Source organism: Oncorhynchus keta, chromosome 22, assembly GCF_023373465.1.
Source record: "Oncorhynchus keta strain PuntledgeMale-10-30-2019 chromosome 22, Oket_V2, whole genome shotgun sequence".
Classification (NCBI taxonomy): domain Eukaryota; kingdom Metazoa; phylum Chordata; class Actinopteri; order Salmoniformes; family Salmonidae; genus Oncorhynchus; species Oncorhynchus keta.
The window spans coordinates 49110414-49128123 of record NC_068442.1 but is presented as its reverse complement, the minus strand read 5'-3'; the positions used below and the strand labels follow the sequence as shown (position 1 = coordinate 49128123).

The window sequence follows — 17710 nt, the reverse complement described above, 5'->3', positions numbered from 1 at the left end:
CGCTTCTCCTGTTTTTTGGAAGAAAAATATTTGTTAAAAACTCTTTATTTATTTTTTTCACCTTTATTGGCCAAGATAAAGCAAAGCAGTGCGACAAAAACAACAACACAGAGTTACACATGGGATAAGCAAACGTACAGTCAACAACACAATAGAAAATCTATGTACAGTCTGTGCAAATGTAGTGAGATTAGGGAAGTAAAGGCAATGTATAGGCCACGGGTCATTGTTCAAATACTCTCTCTTTAAGTCAGCTACTCACCACATTGTATCCACTGCAGTGCTAGCTAGCTGTAGATTATGCTTTCAGTACTAGATTCATTCTCTTATCCTTTGATTGGGTGGACAACATGTCAGTTCATGCAGCAAGAACTGGAAGCCTGTCTGGACTACAGTCCCAATCCACTACCGACCTCATGAGAAATAGATGCCTGACTGGACTACAGTCCGATCCACTACCAACCTCATGAGAAATAGAAGCCTGACTGGACTACAGTCCAAACCACTACCAACCTCATGAGAAATAGATGCCTGACTGGACTACAGTCCGATCCACTACCAACCTCATGAGAAATAGATGCCTGACTGGACTACAGTCCGATCCACTACCAACCTCATGAGAAATAGAAGCCTGACTGGACTACAGTCCGATCCACTACCAACCTCATGAGAAATAGAAGCCTGACTGGACTACAGTCCGATCCACTACCAACCTGATGAGAATTGGAAGCCTGTACTGTACAGTAACCGTAATAAAAGGTGTCTGGCAGCCTAGCACCTGGGTATTAATAATGAAAATGTTTGAAATAGGACAAAAATAATCACCCATTAAATTATTTGATTATTATTATTATTATGTCTGTTTGGATGCTGTAGAATTTGACGCAGACTTTTAACTCTCCCTCCAGACGACAGGTAGAGAAGTACGACAGCGAATGTCCTGTCATCTTTGTCCGCTTTGTCCTTGTCAACATACTGCCCAGCTTTAGTGGGCCACACTAAAGCGACACATGTCCTGTAAAGTTCTCTGTAAAATAAATATTTTCCCTATCTCCCCTCTTCCTCCTCTCCTCCTCTTCCTCAGCTCTCCTTCCTTTCCTCCTCCACCCGCCAGGTATGATTTAGGGGTGAGTGAGCTATAGATGTTGGTGCAGGGAGAAACTGTTCCTCTCCCTCTCTCTCCTTCCTTTCCTCCTCTTCTTCCTCATCTCTCCTTCCTCTCTCTCCCCCCTCTTCCTCATCTCTCCTCCTCTTCTACCCACTAGGTTTGATTTAGGAACGAGTGAGCTATAGATGTTGGTGCAGGGAGGAACTGTTCCTCTCCCTCTCTCTCTTAGACCTTATTACAAGCCTGTCAGTTTATTATAAAACAGGAAAGCAGAGGGACACTTGCAGTTTCTGTCTTATCGATCGGTGAGATAGATTCTGTGATGAATGAGGGTTCGTGTTGCAATAGCTCTGATAGGTTGGAGGACATCCTCCGGAAGTTATCAGAATTACCGCGTACGTCTATGGAAGGGGCTGAGAACCATGAGCCTCCAAGGTTTTGTATTGAAGTCAATGTACCAAGAGGAGGAAGGTGTCCTCCGGCTACACCATGGTGCTACCCTACAGAGTGCTGCTAAGGCTACTGTAGTATAGTTTTATCTAAAAAAGGATACCTTTAAAAAACAATGAAATTCACTGAGCAGGATGGTCCTCCCCTTCCTCCTCACAGGAGCCTCCACTGGTGTGTGTTCTAGGACCAAGCTCACACATGGACGTGATATTATGAAGCTGTCTTGGAGCAGTGGTGGCAGATGCCTTTGGGGTCATTGGTGTCCATAGGCATTTGTTATTCCAGGCATTTTGAAGTGTAGGACTGTTCACTTCAATACTGTGTTATAGGAGATAGACATGCGAGAGTTTCCTCTGCCAAGTAGTCGGCTCTGTTGTGCCCTCTCCGATCCCTCATTCCTGATAGTGTCTTTTCATCCCACTGTCTTTGCTACTGTAAATCACCCGAGTCAAAACTGGTGTGATCAGGAAAATGATTTCGGACAGATTTGCAATACTTTTCTGCTTCAGTGCAGCTCCTGACAACCTATCAATAACAAAGCAAGAGACCCTGATTGACTGAATATTGTATTTGTTTTTCTCCATACGAGTTGCTTCTTAGATTCCCCCTGTAATGCTGTTTTTTTATTTATTTTATTATTTACACCCTTCGCTACACGGGAAAGACTCAAAGAACCAATGCTCTTGTAAATCAAGCCAGCATCGACAGGAAACGACCAAACATGCCATGTTGCAATACCCCCCCCCGATTACATGGCCCTCCAATTTACACTAAAGTCAACTCCCACGTCACGTGACAGGGGACTAAAATCACAAACAGAGAGAGACAGAGAGAGACAGAGAAAGACAGAGAGAGACAGAGAAAGACAGAGAGAGACAGAGAAAGACAGAGAGAGATAGAGAAAGACAGAGAGAGACAGAGAGAGACAGAGAGAGAAAGAGAAAGACAGAGAGAGACAGAGAAAGACAGAGAGAGACAGAGAGAGACAGAGAGAGAAAGAGAAAGACAGAGAGAGACAGAGAAAGACAGAGAGAGACAGAGAAAGACAGAGAGAGACAGAGAAAGACAGAGAGAGACAGAGAAAGACAGAGAGAGACAGAGAAAGGCAGAGAGAGACAGAGAGAGACAGAGAGAGACAGAGAGAGACAGAGAGAGGCAGACAGAGAGAGGCAGACAGAGACAGAGAAAGACAGAGAGAGACAGAGGCAGACAGAGAAAGGCAGACAGAGAGAGACAGAGACAGAGAGAGACAGAGAGAGACAGAGACAGAGAGAGGCAGAGAGAGGCAGAGAGAGGCAGAGAGAGAGAGAGAGAGACAGAGAGAGACAGAGAGAGACAGAGAGAGACAGAGAGAGACAGAGAGAGGCAGAAAGAGACAGAGAGAGAAAGAGAAAGAGGCAGAGAGAGAGAGAGAGAGAGACAGAGGCAGAGAGATAAAAGGGGTGATAAAGATACAAAATACAACCACATCCTTTAGTCAGCATTCTCCTCTTTCTGTTCCATCATCAAACAGGAAGAAGAGGGGAAACAGGATGTGTGAAGAGTGAGGGAAAAAGAAGAGAGAGAAAAAAATGACACTATGGATTAACTGTCCTTCGAACAGAAAATATACATCCCCCTCTTGTTGAATTATTCATTCAAATTTTGTCCGAAAAAGAATGAGAGAAATATATTGATGGGAGCTGGCCATTAATGGTCTCATTAGGTGTTGAAGTTTACACTTGGTAGGGTTTCTGCTGCTCCGGGAGTTTAGGGGGGGAGCGGCATACTTGACCCCCCCCAATGATTTTCTGTCACTTTATCATAAACAAGGAGGTTTTGACGTGCCCCCCTCTCTCTCTCTCTCTCTCTCTCTCTCTCTCTCTCTCTCTCTCTCTCTCTCTCTCTCTCTCTCTCTCTCTCTCTCTCTCTCTCCCTCTCTCTCTCTCTCTCTCTCTCTCTCTCTCTCTCTCTCTCTCTCTCGTGCGCATGTAATTAGCCTGGACAGTGGAAGTGCATGCTGAAGGCAAACCAGTTACTCCTCTCATCAGCGTCATCACCAGAACCACCAATACCCATCGGCAAGAGAGGAGGGAAGGGGACGAGAGAGAATGGGGGCGGGGGCGGCGGGGTGAGGGGGGAAATGGGGGGGAGGGGAGGAGAGAAAATGGGGGGGAAATGGGGGGAGGAGGGGGCCAGAAGGGGTGAGGAAGGGGGCCAGAAGGGGTGAGGACAGGGGGCCAGAAGGGGTGAGGAAAGTGGGCCAGAAGGGGTGAGGGGGGAAATGGGGGGAGAAAATGCGAGGGGGAGGAGAGAAAATGGGGGGTGGGGAAGGGGGCCAGAAGGGGTGAGGAAAGGGGGCAGAAGGGGTGAGGACGGGGGGCCAGAAGGGAGGGAAGGGGGCCAGAAGGGGTGAGGAAAGGGGGCCTGAAGGGGTGAGGAAGGGGGCCTGAAGGGGTGAGGACAGGGGGCCAGAAGGGGTGAGGACGGGGGGCCAGAAGGGGTGAGGAAAGTGGGCCAGAAGGGGTGAGGAAAGGGGGCCAGAAGGGGTGAGGAAGGGGGCCAGAAGGAGTGAGGACGGGGGCCCATGGCTAATGCAAGTAGTGGAGTTGACTGTGCAAGGCAGGAAGGAAAGACAGGGACTTTAATTAAGATTCCAACGATGCAAAGTGTGTGTGTGTGTGTGTGTGTGTGTGTGTGTGTGTGTGTGTGTGTGTGTGTGTGTGTGTGTGTGTGTGTGTGTGTGTGTGTGTGTGTGTGTGTGTGTGTGTGTGTGTGTGTGTGTGTGTGTGTGTATCATTGATTACACACTGTCTGGTTGAGTCTGGTTGGAGTGGGGTAGAATTGGGCATTGGTGTCATTTTGAGTAGTGCAGTGTTTTAGATAATGCATTACCAATTCTCTCATTCAAGCCTCTCCTCTCCTCTCCTCTCCTCTCCTCTCCTCTCCTCTCCTCTCCTCTCCTCTCCTCTCCTTGCTCCTTTCCTGCCCTTTTAAGGTAAAAAAAGAAATATTAAAAGTGTTCGAATCCCTAGCCGGCTAGGTGAACAATCTGACAATGTGCCCTTGAGCAAGGCCCTTAACCCTAATTGTTCCTCAATGTCGCTCTGGATAAGAGCGTTTGCTAAATGACTAAAATGTCAAAAAACTGAACTATCCCTTTAAAGCCCCCCATGCAGTCTTATTTTTTTTTTTAATAATCACTGTACGTGTTAATTTAATGAAAATATATTCAAAATATGTTTTTCATAATTTATTTCCCAGAGCCTCCTTTGGTCCTGTGTCTGCAACCAGCGGTAGAGTAGAGCGTGATGGAAAATAGTGTGTGTACTCTATATACAACCTTGTATCTTCATGGCAGATCAATGGCGAAAGCCCATTGGAGGAAACAATGAAGTGTAGACCATGTTTGTGGGTGCGCGTGCATGCATTTCAGTGAGCAGGTATGTGTTTCAGTGAGCAGGTATGTGTTTCAGTGAGCAGGTATGTGTTTCAGTGAGCAGGTATGTGTTTCAGTGAGCAGGTATGTGTTTCAGTGAGCAGGTATGTGTTTCAGTGAGCGGGTATGTGTTTCAGTGAGCGGGTATGTGTTTCAGTGAGCGGGTATGTGTTTCAGTGAGCAGGTATGGGTATCAGTGAGCAGGTATGGGTTTCAGTGAGCAGGTATGGGTTTCAGTGAGCAGGTATGGGTTTCAGTGAGCAGGTATGTGTTTCAGTGAGCAGGTATGGGTATCAGTGAGCAGGTATGGGTTTCAGTGAGCAGGTATGGGTTTCAGTGAGCGGGTATGTGTTTCAGTGAGCAGGTATGGGTTTCAGTGAGCAGGTATGTGTTTCAGTGAGCAGGTATGGGTTTCAGTGAGCAGGTATGGGTTTCAGTGAGCAGGTATGGGTATCAGTGAGCAGGTATGGGTTTCAGTGAGCAGGTATGCGTTTCAGTGAGCGGGTATGCGTTTCAGTGAGCGGGTATGTGTTTCAGTGAGCAGGTATGTGTTTCAGTGAGCGGGTATGTGTTTCAGTGAGCGGGTATGGGTTTCAGTGAGCAGGTATGGGTATCAGTGAGCAGGTATGGGTTTCAGTGAGCAGGTATGGGTTTCAGTGAGCGGGTATGTGTTTCAGTGAGCAGGTATGGGTTTCAGTGAGCAGGTATGTGTTTCAGTGAGCAGGTATGGGTTTCAGTGAGCAGGTATGGGTTTCAGTGAGCAGGTATGGGTATCAGTGAGCAGGTATGGGTTTCAGTGAGCAGGTATGCGTTTCAGTGAGCGGGTATGGGTTTCAGTGAGCAGGTATGTGTTTCAGTGAGCGGGTATGTGTTTCAGTGAGCAGGTATGTGTTTCAGTGAGCAGGTATGTGTTTCAGTGAGCGGGTATGTGTTTCAATGAGTGGGTATTTTTTATTTTTTTTTTTATTTAACCAAGCAAGTCAGTTAAGAACATATTCTTATTTTCAATGACAGCCTAGGAACAGTGGGTTAACTGCCTGTTCAGGAGCAGAACGACAGATTTGTACCTTGTCAGCTCGGGGTTTGAACTCGCAACCTTACGGTTACTAGTCCAACGCTCTAACCACTAGGCTACCCTGCCGCCCCATGTGTGTGTTTCAGTGAGCAGGTATGTGTTTCAGTGAGCAGGTATGGGTTTCAGTGAGCGGGTATGTGTTTCAGTGAGCGGGTATGTGTTTCAGTGAGCGGGTATGTGTTTCAGTGAGCGGGTATGGGTTTCAGTGAGCGGGTATGTGTTTCAGTGAGCAGGTATGTGTTTCAGTGAGCAGGTATGTGTTTCAGTGAGCGGGTATGTGTTTCAGTGAGCGGGTATGTGTTTCAGTGAGCGGGTATGTGTTTCAGTGAGCAGGTATGTGTTTCAGTGAGCAGGTATGGGTTTCAGTGAGCGGGTATGTGTTTCAGTGAGCGGGTATGTGTTTCAGTGAGCGGGTATGTGTTTCAGTGAGCAGGTATGTGTTTCAGTGAGCAGGTATGGGTTTCAGTGAGCGGGTATGGGTATCAGTGAGCAGGTATGGGTTTCAGTGAGCAGGTATGGGTTTCAGTGAGCAGGTATGGGTTTCAGTGAGCAGGTATGGGTATCAGTGAGCAGGTATGGGTTTCAGTGAGCAGGTATGGGTTTCAGTGAGCGGGTATGTGTTTCAGTGAGCAGGTATGGGTTTCAGTGAGCAGGTATGTGTTTCAGTGAGCAGGTATGGGTTTCAGTGAGCAGGTATGGGTTTCAGTGAGCAGGTATGGGTATCAGTGAGCAGGTATGGGTTTCAGTGAGCAGGTATGCGTTTCAGTGAGCGGGTATGTGTTTCAGTGAGCGGGTATGTGTTTCAGTGAGCAGGTATGTGTTTCAGTGAGCAGGTATGTGTTTCAGTGAGCGGGTATGTGTTTCAATGAGTAGGTATTTTTATTTTATTTTTTTATTTAACCAAGCAAGTCAGTTAAGAACATATTCTTATTTTCAATGACAGCCTAGGAACAGTGGGTTAACTGCCTGTTCAGGAGCAGAACGACAGATTTGTACCTTGTCAGCTCGGGGGTTTGAACTCGCAACCTTACGGTTACTAGTCCAACGCTCTAACCACTAGGCTACCCTGCCGCCCCATGTGTGTGTTTCAGTGAGCAGGTATGTGTTTCAGTGAGCAGGTATGTGTTTCAGTGAGCAGGTATGTGTTTCAGTGAGCGGGTATGTGTTTCAGTGAGCGGGTATGTGTTTCAGTGAGCAGGTATGTGTTTCAGTGAGCGGGTATGGGTTTCAGTGAGCGGGTATGTGTTTCAGTGAGCAGGTATGTGTTTCAGTGAGCAGGTATGTGTTTCAGTGAGCAGGTATGTGTTTCAGTGAGCAGGTATGTGTTTCAGTGAGCAGGTATGGGTTTCAGTGAGCAGGTATGTGTTTCAGTGAGCAGGTATGTGTTTCAGTGAGCGGGTATGTGTTTCAGTGAGCAGGTATGGGTTTCAGTGAGCAGGTATGGGTTTCAGTGAGCAGGTATGGGTTTCAGTGAGCAGGTATGGGTTTCAGTGAGCAGGTATGTGTTTCAGTGAGCAGGTATGTGTTTCAGTGAGCAGGTATGTGTTTCAGTGAGCAGGTATGTGTTTCAGTGAGCAGGTATGGGTTTCAGTGAGCGGGTATGTGTTTCAGTGAGCAGGTATGTGTTTCAGTGAGCAGGTATGTGTTTCAGTGAGCGGGTATGTGTTTCAGTGAGCGGGTATGTGTTTCAGTGAGCGGGTATGTGTTTCAGTGAGCGGGTATGTGTTTCAGTGAGCGGGTATGTGTTTCAGTGAGCGGGTATGTGTTTCAGTGAGCAGGTATGTGTTTCAGTGAGCAGGTATGGGTTTCAGTGAGTGTTAACCGGTATTTGTGTGTAGAACATCAACAGTTCCCACTGTTTCATCCACTGACACTTCCTGTCAGTGGAAACAACATGCAGTGTACAGCGCTACTCTCCCAGTGACTCAGCAATACAAACATCTCAGCAGTAGAAACGTCACCACACTGGGCCGTGGAGTTGACAGGGCGGACATTGCCCTCCTCTCTCGGCCCTGTTTCCAGCATCAGCTACCCACCCCCCCACCCACACACATCACTGTCCCAGGGTCGCCTCCTTCCCACCTGGGCGCTGGGGGTCAGTGGGTTCCAGGACCGCCCCTCTGCCCGATTGGACCCATCCAGGCCAGCAGGTTGTCTAGTTAAATAGAACGTACAAAAAAAAGGGATGAGTACAGGAATGATTGACAGCAGTGATTTCATAGGGGTGGCAGGGTAGCCTAGTGGTTAGAGTGTAGAGGCGGCAGGGTAGCCTAGTGGTTAGAGTGTAGAGGCGGCAGGGTAGCCTAGTGGTTAGAGTGTAGAGGCGGCAGGGTAGCCTAGTGGTTAGAGCGTTGGACTAGTAACCGGAAGGTTGCAAATTCAAACCCCCGAGCTGACAAGGTACAAATCTGTTGTTCTGCCCTTGAACAGGCAGTTAACCCACTGTTCCTATGCCGTCATTGAAAATAAGAATTTGTTCTTAACTGATTTGCCTAGTTAAATAAAGGTAAAATAAAATAAAGTAGTCATAGAGTTCCACACTGAGTGGACAAATCATGAGGAACACCTGCTCTTTCCATGAAATAGACTGACCAGGTGAAAGCTATAATCCCTTATTGATGTCACTAAATTACATCCACTTCAATCAGTGTATATGAAGTGGAGTAGACAGGTTAAAGAAGGATTTTTTAAAACCTTGAGACAGTTGAGACATGGATTGTGTATGTGTGCCATTCAGAAGGTGAATGGTCAAGACAAAATATTTAAGTGCCTTTGTGGTATGGTAGTAGGTGCCAGGCACACCGGTTTGAGTGTGTCAAGAAATGAAACCCTGCTGGGTTTTTCACGCTCAAAAGTTTCACTTGTGTTTCAAGACTGGTCCACCACCCAAAGGACATCAATTGACTTGTCCACCACCCAAAGGACATAAATTGACTGGTCCACCACCCAAAGGACATCCATTGACTGGTGCACCACCCAAAGGACATCCATTGACTGGTCCATCACCCAAAGGACATCCATTGACTGGTCCACCACCCAAAGGACATCAATTGACTGGTCCACCACCCAAAGGACATCCATTGACTGGTCCACCACACAAAGGACATCCATTGACTGGTCCACCACCCAAAGGACATCAATTGACTGGTCCACCACCCAAAGGACATCAATTGACTGGTCCACCACCCAAAGGACATCCATCGACTGGTCCACCACCCAAAGGACATCCATTGACTGGTCCACCACCCAAAGGACATCCATTGACTGGTCCACCACACAAAGGACATAAATTGACTGGTCCACCACCCAAAGGACATCCATTGACTGGTGCACCACCCAAAGGACATAAATTGACTGGTCCACCACCCAAAGGACATAAATTGACTGGTCCACCACCCAAAGGACATCCATTGACTGGTCCACCACCCAAAGGACATCCATTGGACTGCCGATGTTATCTACCCGAAGGAGATCCGGCTGGCTCCTCCGTCGCGACGTTTCCTGAACGCCCATCTGCGGCCTGCTAACCGTTAGCTGTCTTACCGGCTGCTCTCAGAATAGACAATCGGACAATTTATTTATTTTTATTATTATTATGTTTCTTCTTGGGCCTCTATAACTATATCTATTGTTTTTATTTTATTTTTGTTGTTGTGTGATTTGGACTAATCCCCTCTACCACACGGAACCCCACTAATCTACTGACGGAACGCAAGAGGTGGCTAACAACAGACCTCCATCCTATGCTAGCTTGCTACCGATGTCCTGGCTAGCTGTCTAAATCGCCATGACCCCCAAACCAACCACTCCACTCACTGGACCCTTTTGATCACTCGACTAAGGATGCCTCTCCTTAATGTCAATATGTCTTGTCCATTGCTGTTCTGGTTAGTGTTTATTGGCTTATTTCACTGTAGAGCCTCTAGTCCTGCTCACTATACCTTATCCAATTTATTAGTTCCACCACCCACACATGCAATGACATCTCCTGGTTTCAATGATGTTTCTAGAGACAATATCTCTCTCTTCATCACTCAATACCTATGTTTACCTCCACTGTATTCACATCCTACCATACCTTTGTCTGTTCATTATACCTTGATGCTATTTTATCGCCCCCAGAAACCTCCTTTTACTCTCTGTTCCAGACGTTCTAGACGACCAATTCTTATTGCTTTTAGCCGTACCCTTATTCTACTCCTCCTATGTTCCTCTGGCGATGTAGAGGTGAATCCAGGCCCTGCAGTGCCTAGCTCCACTCCTATTCCCCAGGCGCTCTCTTTTGATGACTTCTGTAACCGTAATAGCCTTGGTTTCATGCATGTTAACATTAGAAGCCTCCTCCCTAAGTTTTTTTCCATTCACTGCTTTAGCACACTCTGCCAACCCGGATGTTCTAGCTGTGTCTGAATCCTGGCTTAGGAAGACCACCAAAAATTCTGAAATTTTAATTCCAAATTACAACATTTTCAGACAAGATAGAACTGCCAAAGGGGGCGGTGTTGCAATCTACTGCAAAGATAGCCTGCAGAGTTCTGTCCACCACCCAAAGGACATCAATTGACTGGTCCACCACCCAAAGGACATCCATTGACTGGTCCACCACCCAAAGGACATCAATTGACTGGTCCACCACCCAAAGGACATCAATTGACTGGTCCACCACCCAAAGGACATCAATTGACTGGTCCACCACCCAAAGGACATCAATTGACTGGTCCACCACCCAAAGGACATCAATTGTGGGAAGCAGTGGAGTCGACATGTGCCAGCCACCCTGCGAAACGCTTTTCGACACCTTTTAGAGTCCAAGCCCAGACGAATTCAGGCTGTTATGATTGGGTCAAAACTCAATATTACGGGGGGTCAAACTCAAAAGGGGGTCAGACTCAATATTTACAAAGGTATTTTTAATGTTTGTTATGCTCCGATGATCTCATCGTTTTAAAGATGCAAAGTTAGCCTGAAAGTAGAATGGAGAGGTCATGTGAATCCTAGCAGGGATTGGTCATTTTTATTAAAGCTTGTAACCTTTAGTTAACCAAGGAAAAGACCCTTGAGTTTAGAAACCTGTTTTTCGAGGGTGTCTTACCCCTTGAACTGCACTAACAGATTGGCTCATTGTTCACTCACACATTTAGTTGCTTGTAGGACACATGGTAACCTTTATTGACAGTTATTTTTGTGACAGAAAGATTGGAAGATTAGGTAGTGAATATCATATTTGTTTGTGATGTATGTGTTGATTGCTATAGACCAAAAACGACCATTTGTAAAAACTGTTTCTCTTGATATGAATCCGTCCTGTTTAAGCAGAAATTGTCAGAGAGAAAAACACTTACCCCATGGTAGTGTAATTTCTTGGTCAGATGCGTTTCTAACCAGAGCACCCACTCCCCCCCCACCCCCCGCCCCACAGTGTGTGTAACATAGATTGCTTGTTAAATGAACCAGTGTATTCCACAGGACCTCAGGGTTTCCATCTGTGCGCTGAGCGTGGTGCTGGAGTATACTGATTGATAATTAGTCCCTTAGTGACTCAATGGAGGGAGAGGAGGGGTGGAGGAGTGCTTACCGTGGTACTTAGCTCCAACCTGACTTTTGGGCTAGGGGTAATCAGAATGATACAACAATACAACCTCCCTTCATCGCCATGGCTTCATCAAGCCCTCTTTCTCGCTATTGGTGAATGACGAAATTGGGGATAATTCCTTGCACTGCAAACCTGTGGGTTTTGCTTGCAGGAGAAAAGAGATCATCTGTTGTCATCGATCATCATAGTGCTTTGTTGAACCCCTTTCATCATTTTTTTATCAAAAGGAGCCTGACAAGAATTAGCAATTAAAATGTGCTTTTTTTTGCTAAACATTTCTCTAATTAGCCTTACAGAGACATTGGGCTGTAAATCTCGGTAGTTTGGGTTGCACACACACACACACACACACACACACACACACACACACACACACACACACACACACACACACACCTAGAGAAATGTCTTACAATAAAACCACGGTAACATTACATTTACATTTACATTTCATCTCATGTGTTTGCCAGTGATCCAAGCTAATCCTGTCTCTTTTCCTCTCTGAATCATCGAGATCACATTTATAACAGACAATGATACAGCGTATTTTCAATATAGTCACCATATTGTCAGTGTCTTCATCAAGGACAGCTGGGTTGTGTTCATTAGTCACCGAATGGAATAAAAATGGATTGAAACACCTGGACTTTGTGTTTTGTATCCTAATGCAATGGTTACCAAACTGTGGGACGGGACCAAGTTGTGGGTCGTGTGCATTGCAAAAAAATCTATTTTTGTTGTTCTTTTAAACAAAGACAATTAATTCAAAACCAGTTGGCTGGGCGGGGTGGGAGGGCTGTTCTTAGTGTGTGTGTCAGCTGGTTCAGTAGTGTTGGCTGGGCGGGGTGGGAGGGCTGTTCTTAGTGTGTGTGTCAGCTGGTTCAGTAGTGTTGGCTGGGCGGGTGGGAGGGCTGTTCTTAGTGTGTGTGTCAGCTGGTTCAGTAGTGTTGGCTGGGCGGGGTGTTGGGGCTGTTCTTAGTGTGTGTGTCAGCTGGTTCAGTAGTGTTGGCTGGGGGGGGTGGGAGGGCTGTTCTTAGTGTGTGTGTCAGCTGGTTCAGTAGTGTTGGCTGGGCGGGGTGTTGGGGCTGTTCTTAGTGTGTGTGTCAGCTGGTTCAGTAGTGTTGGCTGGGCGGGGTGTTGGCGCTGTTCTTAGTGTGTGTGTCAGCTGGTTCAGTAGTGTTGGCTGGGCGGGGTGGGAGGGCTGTTCTTAGTGTGTGTGTCAGCTGGTTCAGTAGTGTTGGCTGGGCGGGGTGTTGGGGCTGTTCTTAGTGTGTGTGTCAGCTGGTTCAGTAGTGTTGGCTGGGCGGGGTGTTAGGGCTGTTCTTAGTGTGTGTGTCAGCTGGTTCAGTAGTGTTGGCTGGGCGGGGTGGGAGGGCTGTTCTTAGTGTGTGTGTCAGCTGGTTCAGTAGTGTTGGCTGGGCGGGGTGGGAGGGCTGTTCTGTGTGTGTGTTAGCTGGTTCAGTAGTGTTGGCTGGGCGGGGTGGGAGGGCTGTTCTTAGTATGTGTGTCAGCTGGTTCAGTAGTGTTGGCTGGGCGGGGTGGGAGGGCTGTTCTTAGTGTGTGTGTCAGCTGGTTCAGTAGTGTTGGCTGGGCGGGGTGGGAGGGCTGTTCTTAGTGTGTGTGTCAGCTGGTTCAGTAGTGTTGGCTGGGCGGGGTGTTGGGGCTGTTCTTAGTGTGTGTGTCAGCTGGTTCAGTAGTGTTGGCTGGGCGGGGTGGGAGGGCTGTTCTTAGTGTGTGTGTCAGCTGGTTCAGTAGTGTTGGCTGGGCGGGGTGGGAGGGCTGTTCTTAGTGTGTGTGTTAGCTGGTTCAGTAGTGTTGGCTGGGCGGGGTGGGAGGGCTGTTCTTAGTGTGTGTGTCAGCTGGTTCAGTAGTGTTGGCTGGGCGGGGTGTTGGGGCTGTTCTTAGTGTGTGTGTCAGCTGGTTCAGTAGTGTTGGCTGGGCGGGGTTTGGGGCTGTTCTTAGTGTGTGTGTCAGCTGGTTCAGTAGTGTTGGCTGGGTGGGGTGTTGGGGCTGTTCTTAGTATGTGTGTCAGCTGGTTCAGTAGTGTTGGCTGGGCGGGGTGGGAGGGCTGTTCTTAGTGTGTGTGTCAGCTGGTTCAGTAGTGTTGGCTGGGCGGGGTGTTGGGGCTGTTCTTAGTGTGTGTGTCAGCTGGTTCAGTAGTGTTGGCTGGGCGGGGTGGGAGGGCTGTTCTTAGTGTGTGTGTCAGCTGGTTCAGTAGTGTTGGCTGGGCGGGGTGGGAGGGCTGTTCTTAGTGTGTGTGTTAGCTGGTTCAGTAGTGTTGGCTGGGCGGGGTGGGAGGGCTGTTCTTAGTGTGTGTGTCAGCTGGTTCAGTAGTGTTGGCTGGGCGGGGTGTTGGGGCTGTTCTTAGTGTGTGTGTCAGCTGGTTCAGTAGTGTTGGCTGGGCGGGGTTTGGGGCTGTTCTTAGTGTGTGTGTCAGCTGGTTCAGTAGTGTTGGCTGGGCGGGGTGTTGGGGCTGTTCTTAGTGTGTGTGTCAGCTGGTTCAGTAGTGTTGGCTGGGCGGGGTGTTAGGGCTGTTCTTAGTGTGTGTGTCAGCTGGTTCAGTAGTGTTGGCTGGGCGGGGTGTTGGGGCTGTTCTTAGTATGTGTGTCAGCTGGTTCAGTAGTGTTGGCTGGGCGGGGTGGGAGGGCTGTTCTTAGTGTGTGTGTTAGCTGGTTCAGTAGTGTTGGCTGGGCGGGGGGTTAGGGCTGTTCTTAGTGTGTGTGTCAGCTGGTTCAGTAGTGTTGGCTGGGCGGGGTGGGAGGGCTGTTCTTAGTGTGTGTTTCAGCCCAACATGACAACCCCATCACTTTCTATTAGCACGGAGAGAACAGGGCCTCCCAGAGCTCAACCTGAGTGGGCTCATTAATACGGAGTTGGTCCCCCCCCTTTGCTGCTACAACAGGCTCCACTGTTCTGGGAAGGCTTTCCATTAGATGTTGGAACATTGCTGTGGGGACTTGCTTCCATTCAGCCACAAGAGAATTAGTGAGGTCGGACACTGATGTTGGGCAATTAGGCCTGGCTCGCAGTCGGCGTTCCAATTCATCCCAAATGTTTTTGATGGGGTTGAGGTCAGGGCTCTTTGCAGGCCAGTGGAGTTCTTCCACACCGATCTTGTGCACAGGGGCATTGACATGTCCATACAATGCAACTCCATGAGTACAGTTGTCTAGGTGTTTCGTTTTAAAATGGGGAATGATGAGTCTTAAAGAGAAGGCGATTGGCTGTAATGCTGACCTAAATAATTCATATACTCCTGGGTAGAGACTCTCAAAGGAAAAGTGTTTTTTTTCTCATTTCATTCTCTTTCCATCTTATTCTCGTGAGGATCCGGAGGGGAAAATATACAGGGGGTGTGAATTTTTAATATATATATTTTTTTAAATTCGGTCTTTGATTAAAAATCATGCTGAGTACCAAGTTGCCCCCTTTTGTTTCAGTCTCTTGATCAGAGCATTTACTAAGGATTGAACATGTCCATCTCATCTACATTTTATGTGAACTAAATGTAAACATAATGTTGAGATGTCGTCCATTTTGTTTTTTGGGATACTTTCCGTGACTGACATGGTAGCCTCTTCAATACTTTCATTAAGGTGTATGTTTAGGGCACTTTTTTACGACCTGAACTCAGTCTAAGGGCATCATGTGACGTCTGCAGGTTTTTCTTTTTTATTAAACTTGCGTCTGTGAAATAATTGATAAACGCAAAACCACTCTGCTTTTGTGGATATTGACAATTTCAGTTCCTCAACATGCTAACCACCGTTTCCTATTCTCCAACTCTTCCTCTTTCCAGACGTGAAGAACCTGGAGAACTTCCACCTGGTGGAGAGTGTCCAGGAACAAGTGAACGCGGTGCTGCTGGACTACGTCATGTGCAACTACCCCCAGCAGACAGACAGGTTTGGCCAGCTGCTCCTGCGGCTGCCTGAGATCCGAGCCATCAGCCTCCAGGCCGAGGAGTACCTGTACTACAAGCACCTGAACGGAGACGTGCCCTGCAACAACCTGCTCATCGAGATGCTACACGCCAAGAGAGCCTGATGAGACTCCAGATGGGATCCTGATCATTTGGCTGAAACCGACTCAGAACAGACTCTGTTTTGTTGGTTTAGACCCAAGTCCTTGCCTGCAGAACAGAAACCGACCCAGAACAGACTCTGTTTTGTTGGTTTAGACCCAAGTCCTTGCCTGCAGAACAGAAACCGACTCAGAACAGACTCTGTTTTGTTGGTTTAGACCCAAGTCCTTGCCTGCAGAACAGAAACCGACCCAGAACAGACTCCTCCCATGTTAAAGTTAGACTTAGTGATTCTGGGGCAGGAGGCATCCGTTCTTCTCATTTATCGTAACGATCAACCATCCTGGCACTCACACACAGGCAAAAGAACATGCAGAAATGGACACCCGCACTTACACATGCTGTGCACACACATACGCGCGCGCATACACACGAACACACACATACAAACACATTTAGGCACTCACACGCACGTACACACACAAATATACACACATTAAGGCACACACTCACACGTTCAAATTCATACAATATGCATAGATATTACACACACACACATCTCTTCACTCTAAGACAGATGCTTCTGGAGCTCAGCTTAAAGCTTCCAAAGACGGAGAGAAACAGCTGAAATTCTTGAGAACTGTCCATTCGTCTCATGGGACCTTTTTGTCTGCTTTGAATAAAAATACAAACCATCAAGGTGATACAAGGACCAACTGAAGGAACAAAACCAATGAGTATTGTAAAAACCTCTCCCACTGTTAACCTCTCTAGGGTATGTGGGACGCTAGCATCCCATCTGGCCAACATCCAGTGAGGTTGCAGAAAACTACAAAACCAACTAAAAAAACTACTTCCTGAATGGATTTTTCTCAGGTTTTCGCCTGCTAAATCAGTTCTATTATACTCAGAGAAACTATTTTAACAGTTTTGGAAACTTTAGAGTGTTTTCTATCCAAAACTACCAGTTATATGCATATCATATCTTCTGGGCCCGAGTAGCAGGCCGTTTAATTTGGGCATGCTTTTCATCCAAAATGAAAAAATGCTGCCCCCTACCCTAGAGGGGTTAAAGGGTTTTGAGCAACGAAGAGAGAGAGAGAGAGAGAGAGAGAGATCCAACCACCTTATGATCACGGACCCTATGATGTCTGTGGTGAGGTCTTCAAAGGGGAGCAGGGACTTTGGTTAAAGGAATTTGGAGCGCTCTTTTTTTAGACTGGCCCATGGTTGGCAGGGTTGGTAATGTATTGGGCTGTATTGGGTAATGTATTGGACAGCCCAGAGCAGCCTGTCAGCTGGGCAAGAGTCTCTTTTGTCACCTGTTTCAAAGACACGCAGTCTGGAATGCTAATAGGCCAGACAGTCAGACAGCAATAGAAAACAGCTGAAAAGGTCAGACCCTGACAGAGACTCATATGACAGTCAGTAAGTCATTTTTGATCCTTCATACAAAAAAAAAATATATATATATATATATATATATATATATATATATATATATATATATATATATATATAAAACACACACACACAACGAACAAAATGTATGAAAACTTTGACGGAACAAAAAAAGATAAGATTTAAAAAACAACATTTTAGTAAATGGCAGTTATTTCCTCCTCTTGGTCATTGATGCTCCTCATTGTAACCACCCTATAATCTCCCCCCAACCTTCCCAAAACGGTTCTTTACATAAGTAAAACACATTTTACACACCATAGATAAGTAATTAGAAAATAATATTATGGATGTTGTGTGTCCCCCCCCCCCCCTTCCCCACCCCCAGGAGGAAACTCTGCCTTTAGTCTGAACAGACCAAAGCTTGCTGCAGAACATCAAACAAAAATGTAACAAAACCTTAACTATCAGTATTATACATTTGTGATGTCACAGTCATGTGAGTCTTGCCTTATTTCATTACCATGCTAGCTAACCGTGCAGATGTGAATGAAATTATGTACAAATATATATAAAGTATTAATGTTATATACATTTAAAAAATTCAATCATTCAAGAGGTGTTTTACGTTCAAGCTGTCC

General features: G+C 46.8%; 1 protein-coding gene across 2 annotated transcripts in view; it reads left to right on the top strand.

Moving 5' to 3' along the window:
- LOC118376715 (nuclear receptor subfamily 5 group A member 2) overlaps positions 1-17112 on the top strand; it is a 193374-nt gene extending 176262 nt beyond the window's left edge. For both annotated transcript variants that reach the window (XM_052475433.1, XM_052475432.1), the window contains one exon: positions 15444-17112. In XM_052475433.1, coding sequence (XP_052331393.1) covers positions 15444-15691 — 248 coding nt within the window. In that variant the 3' untranslated portion in view covers positions 15692-17112. The remainder of the gene's footprint in view (positions 1-15443) is intronic.
- The last annotated feature ends 598 nt before the right edge of the window (positions 17113-17710 follow it).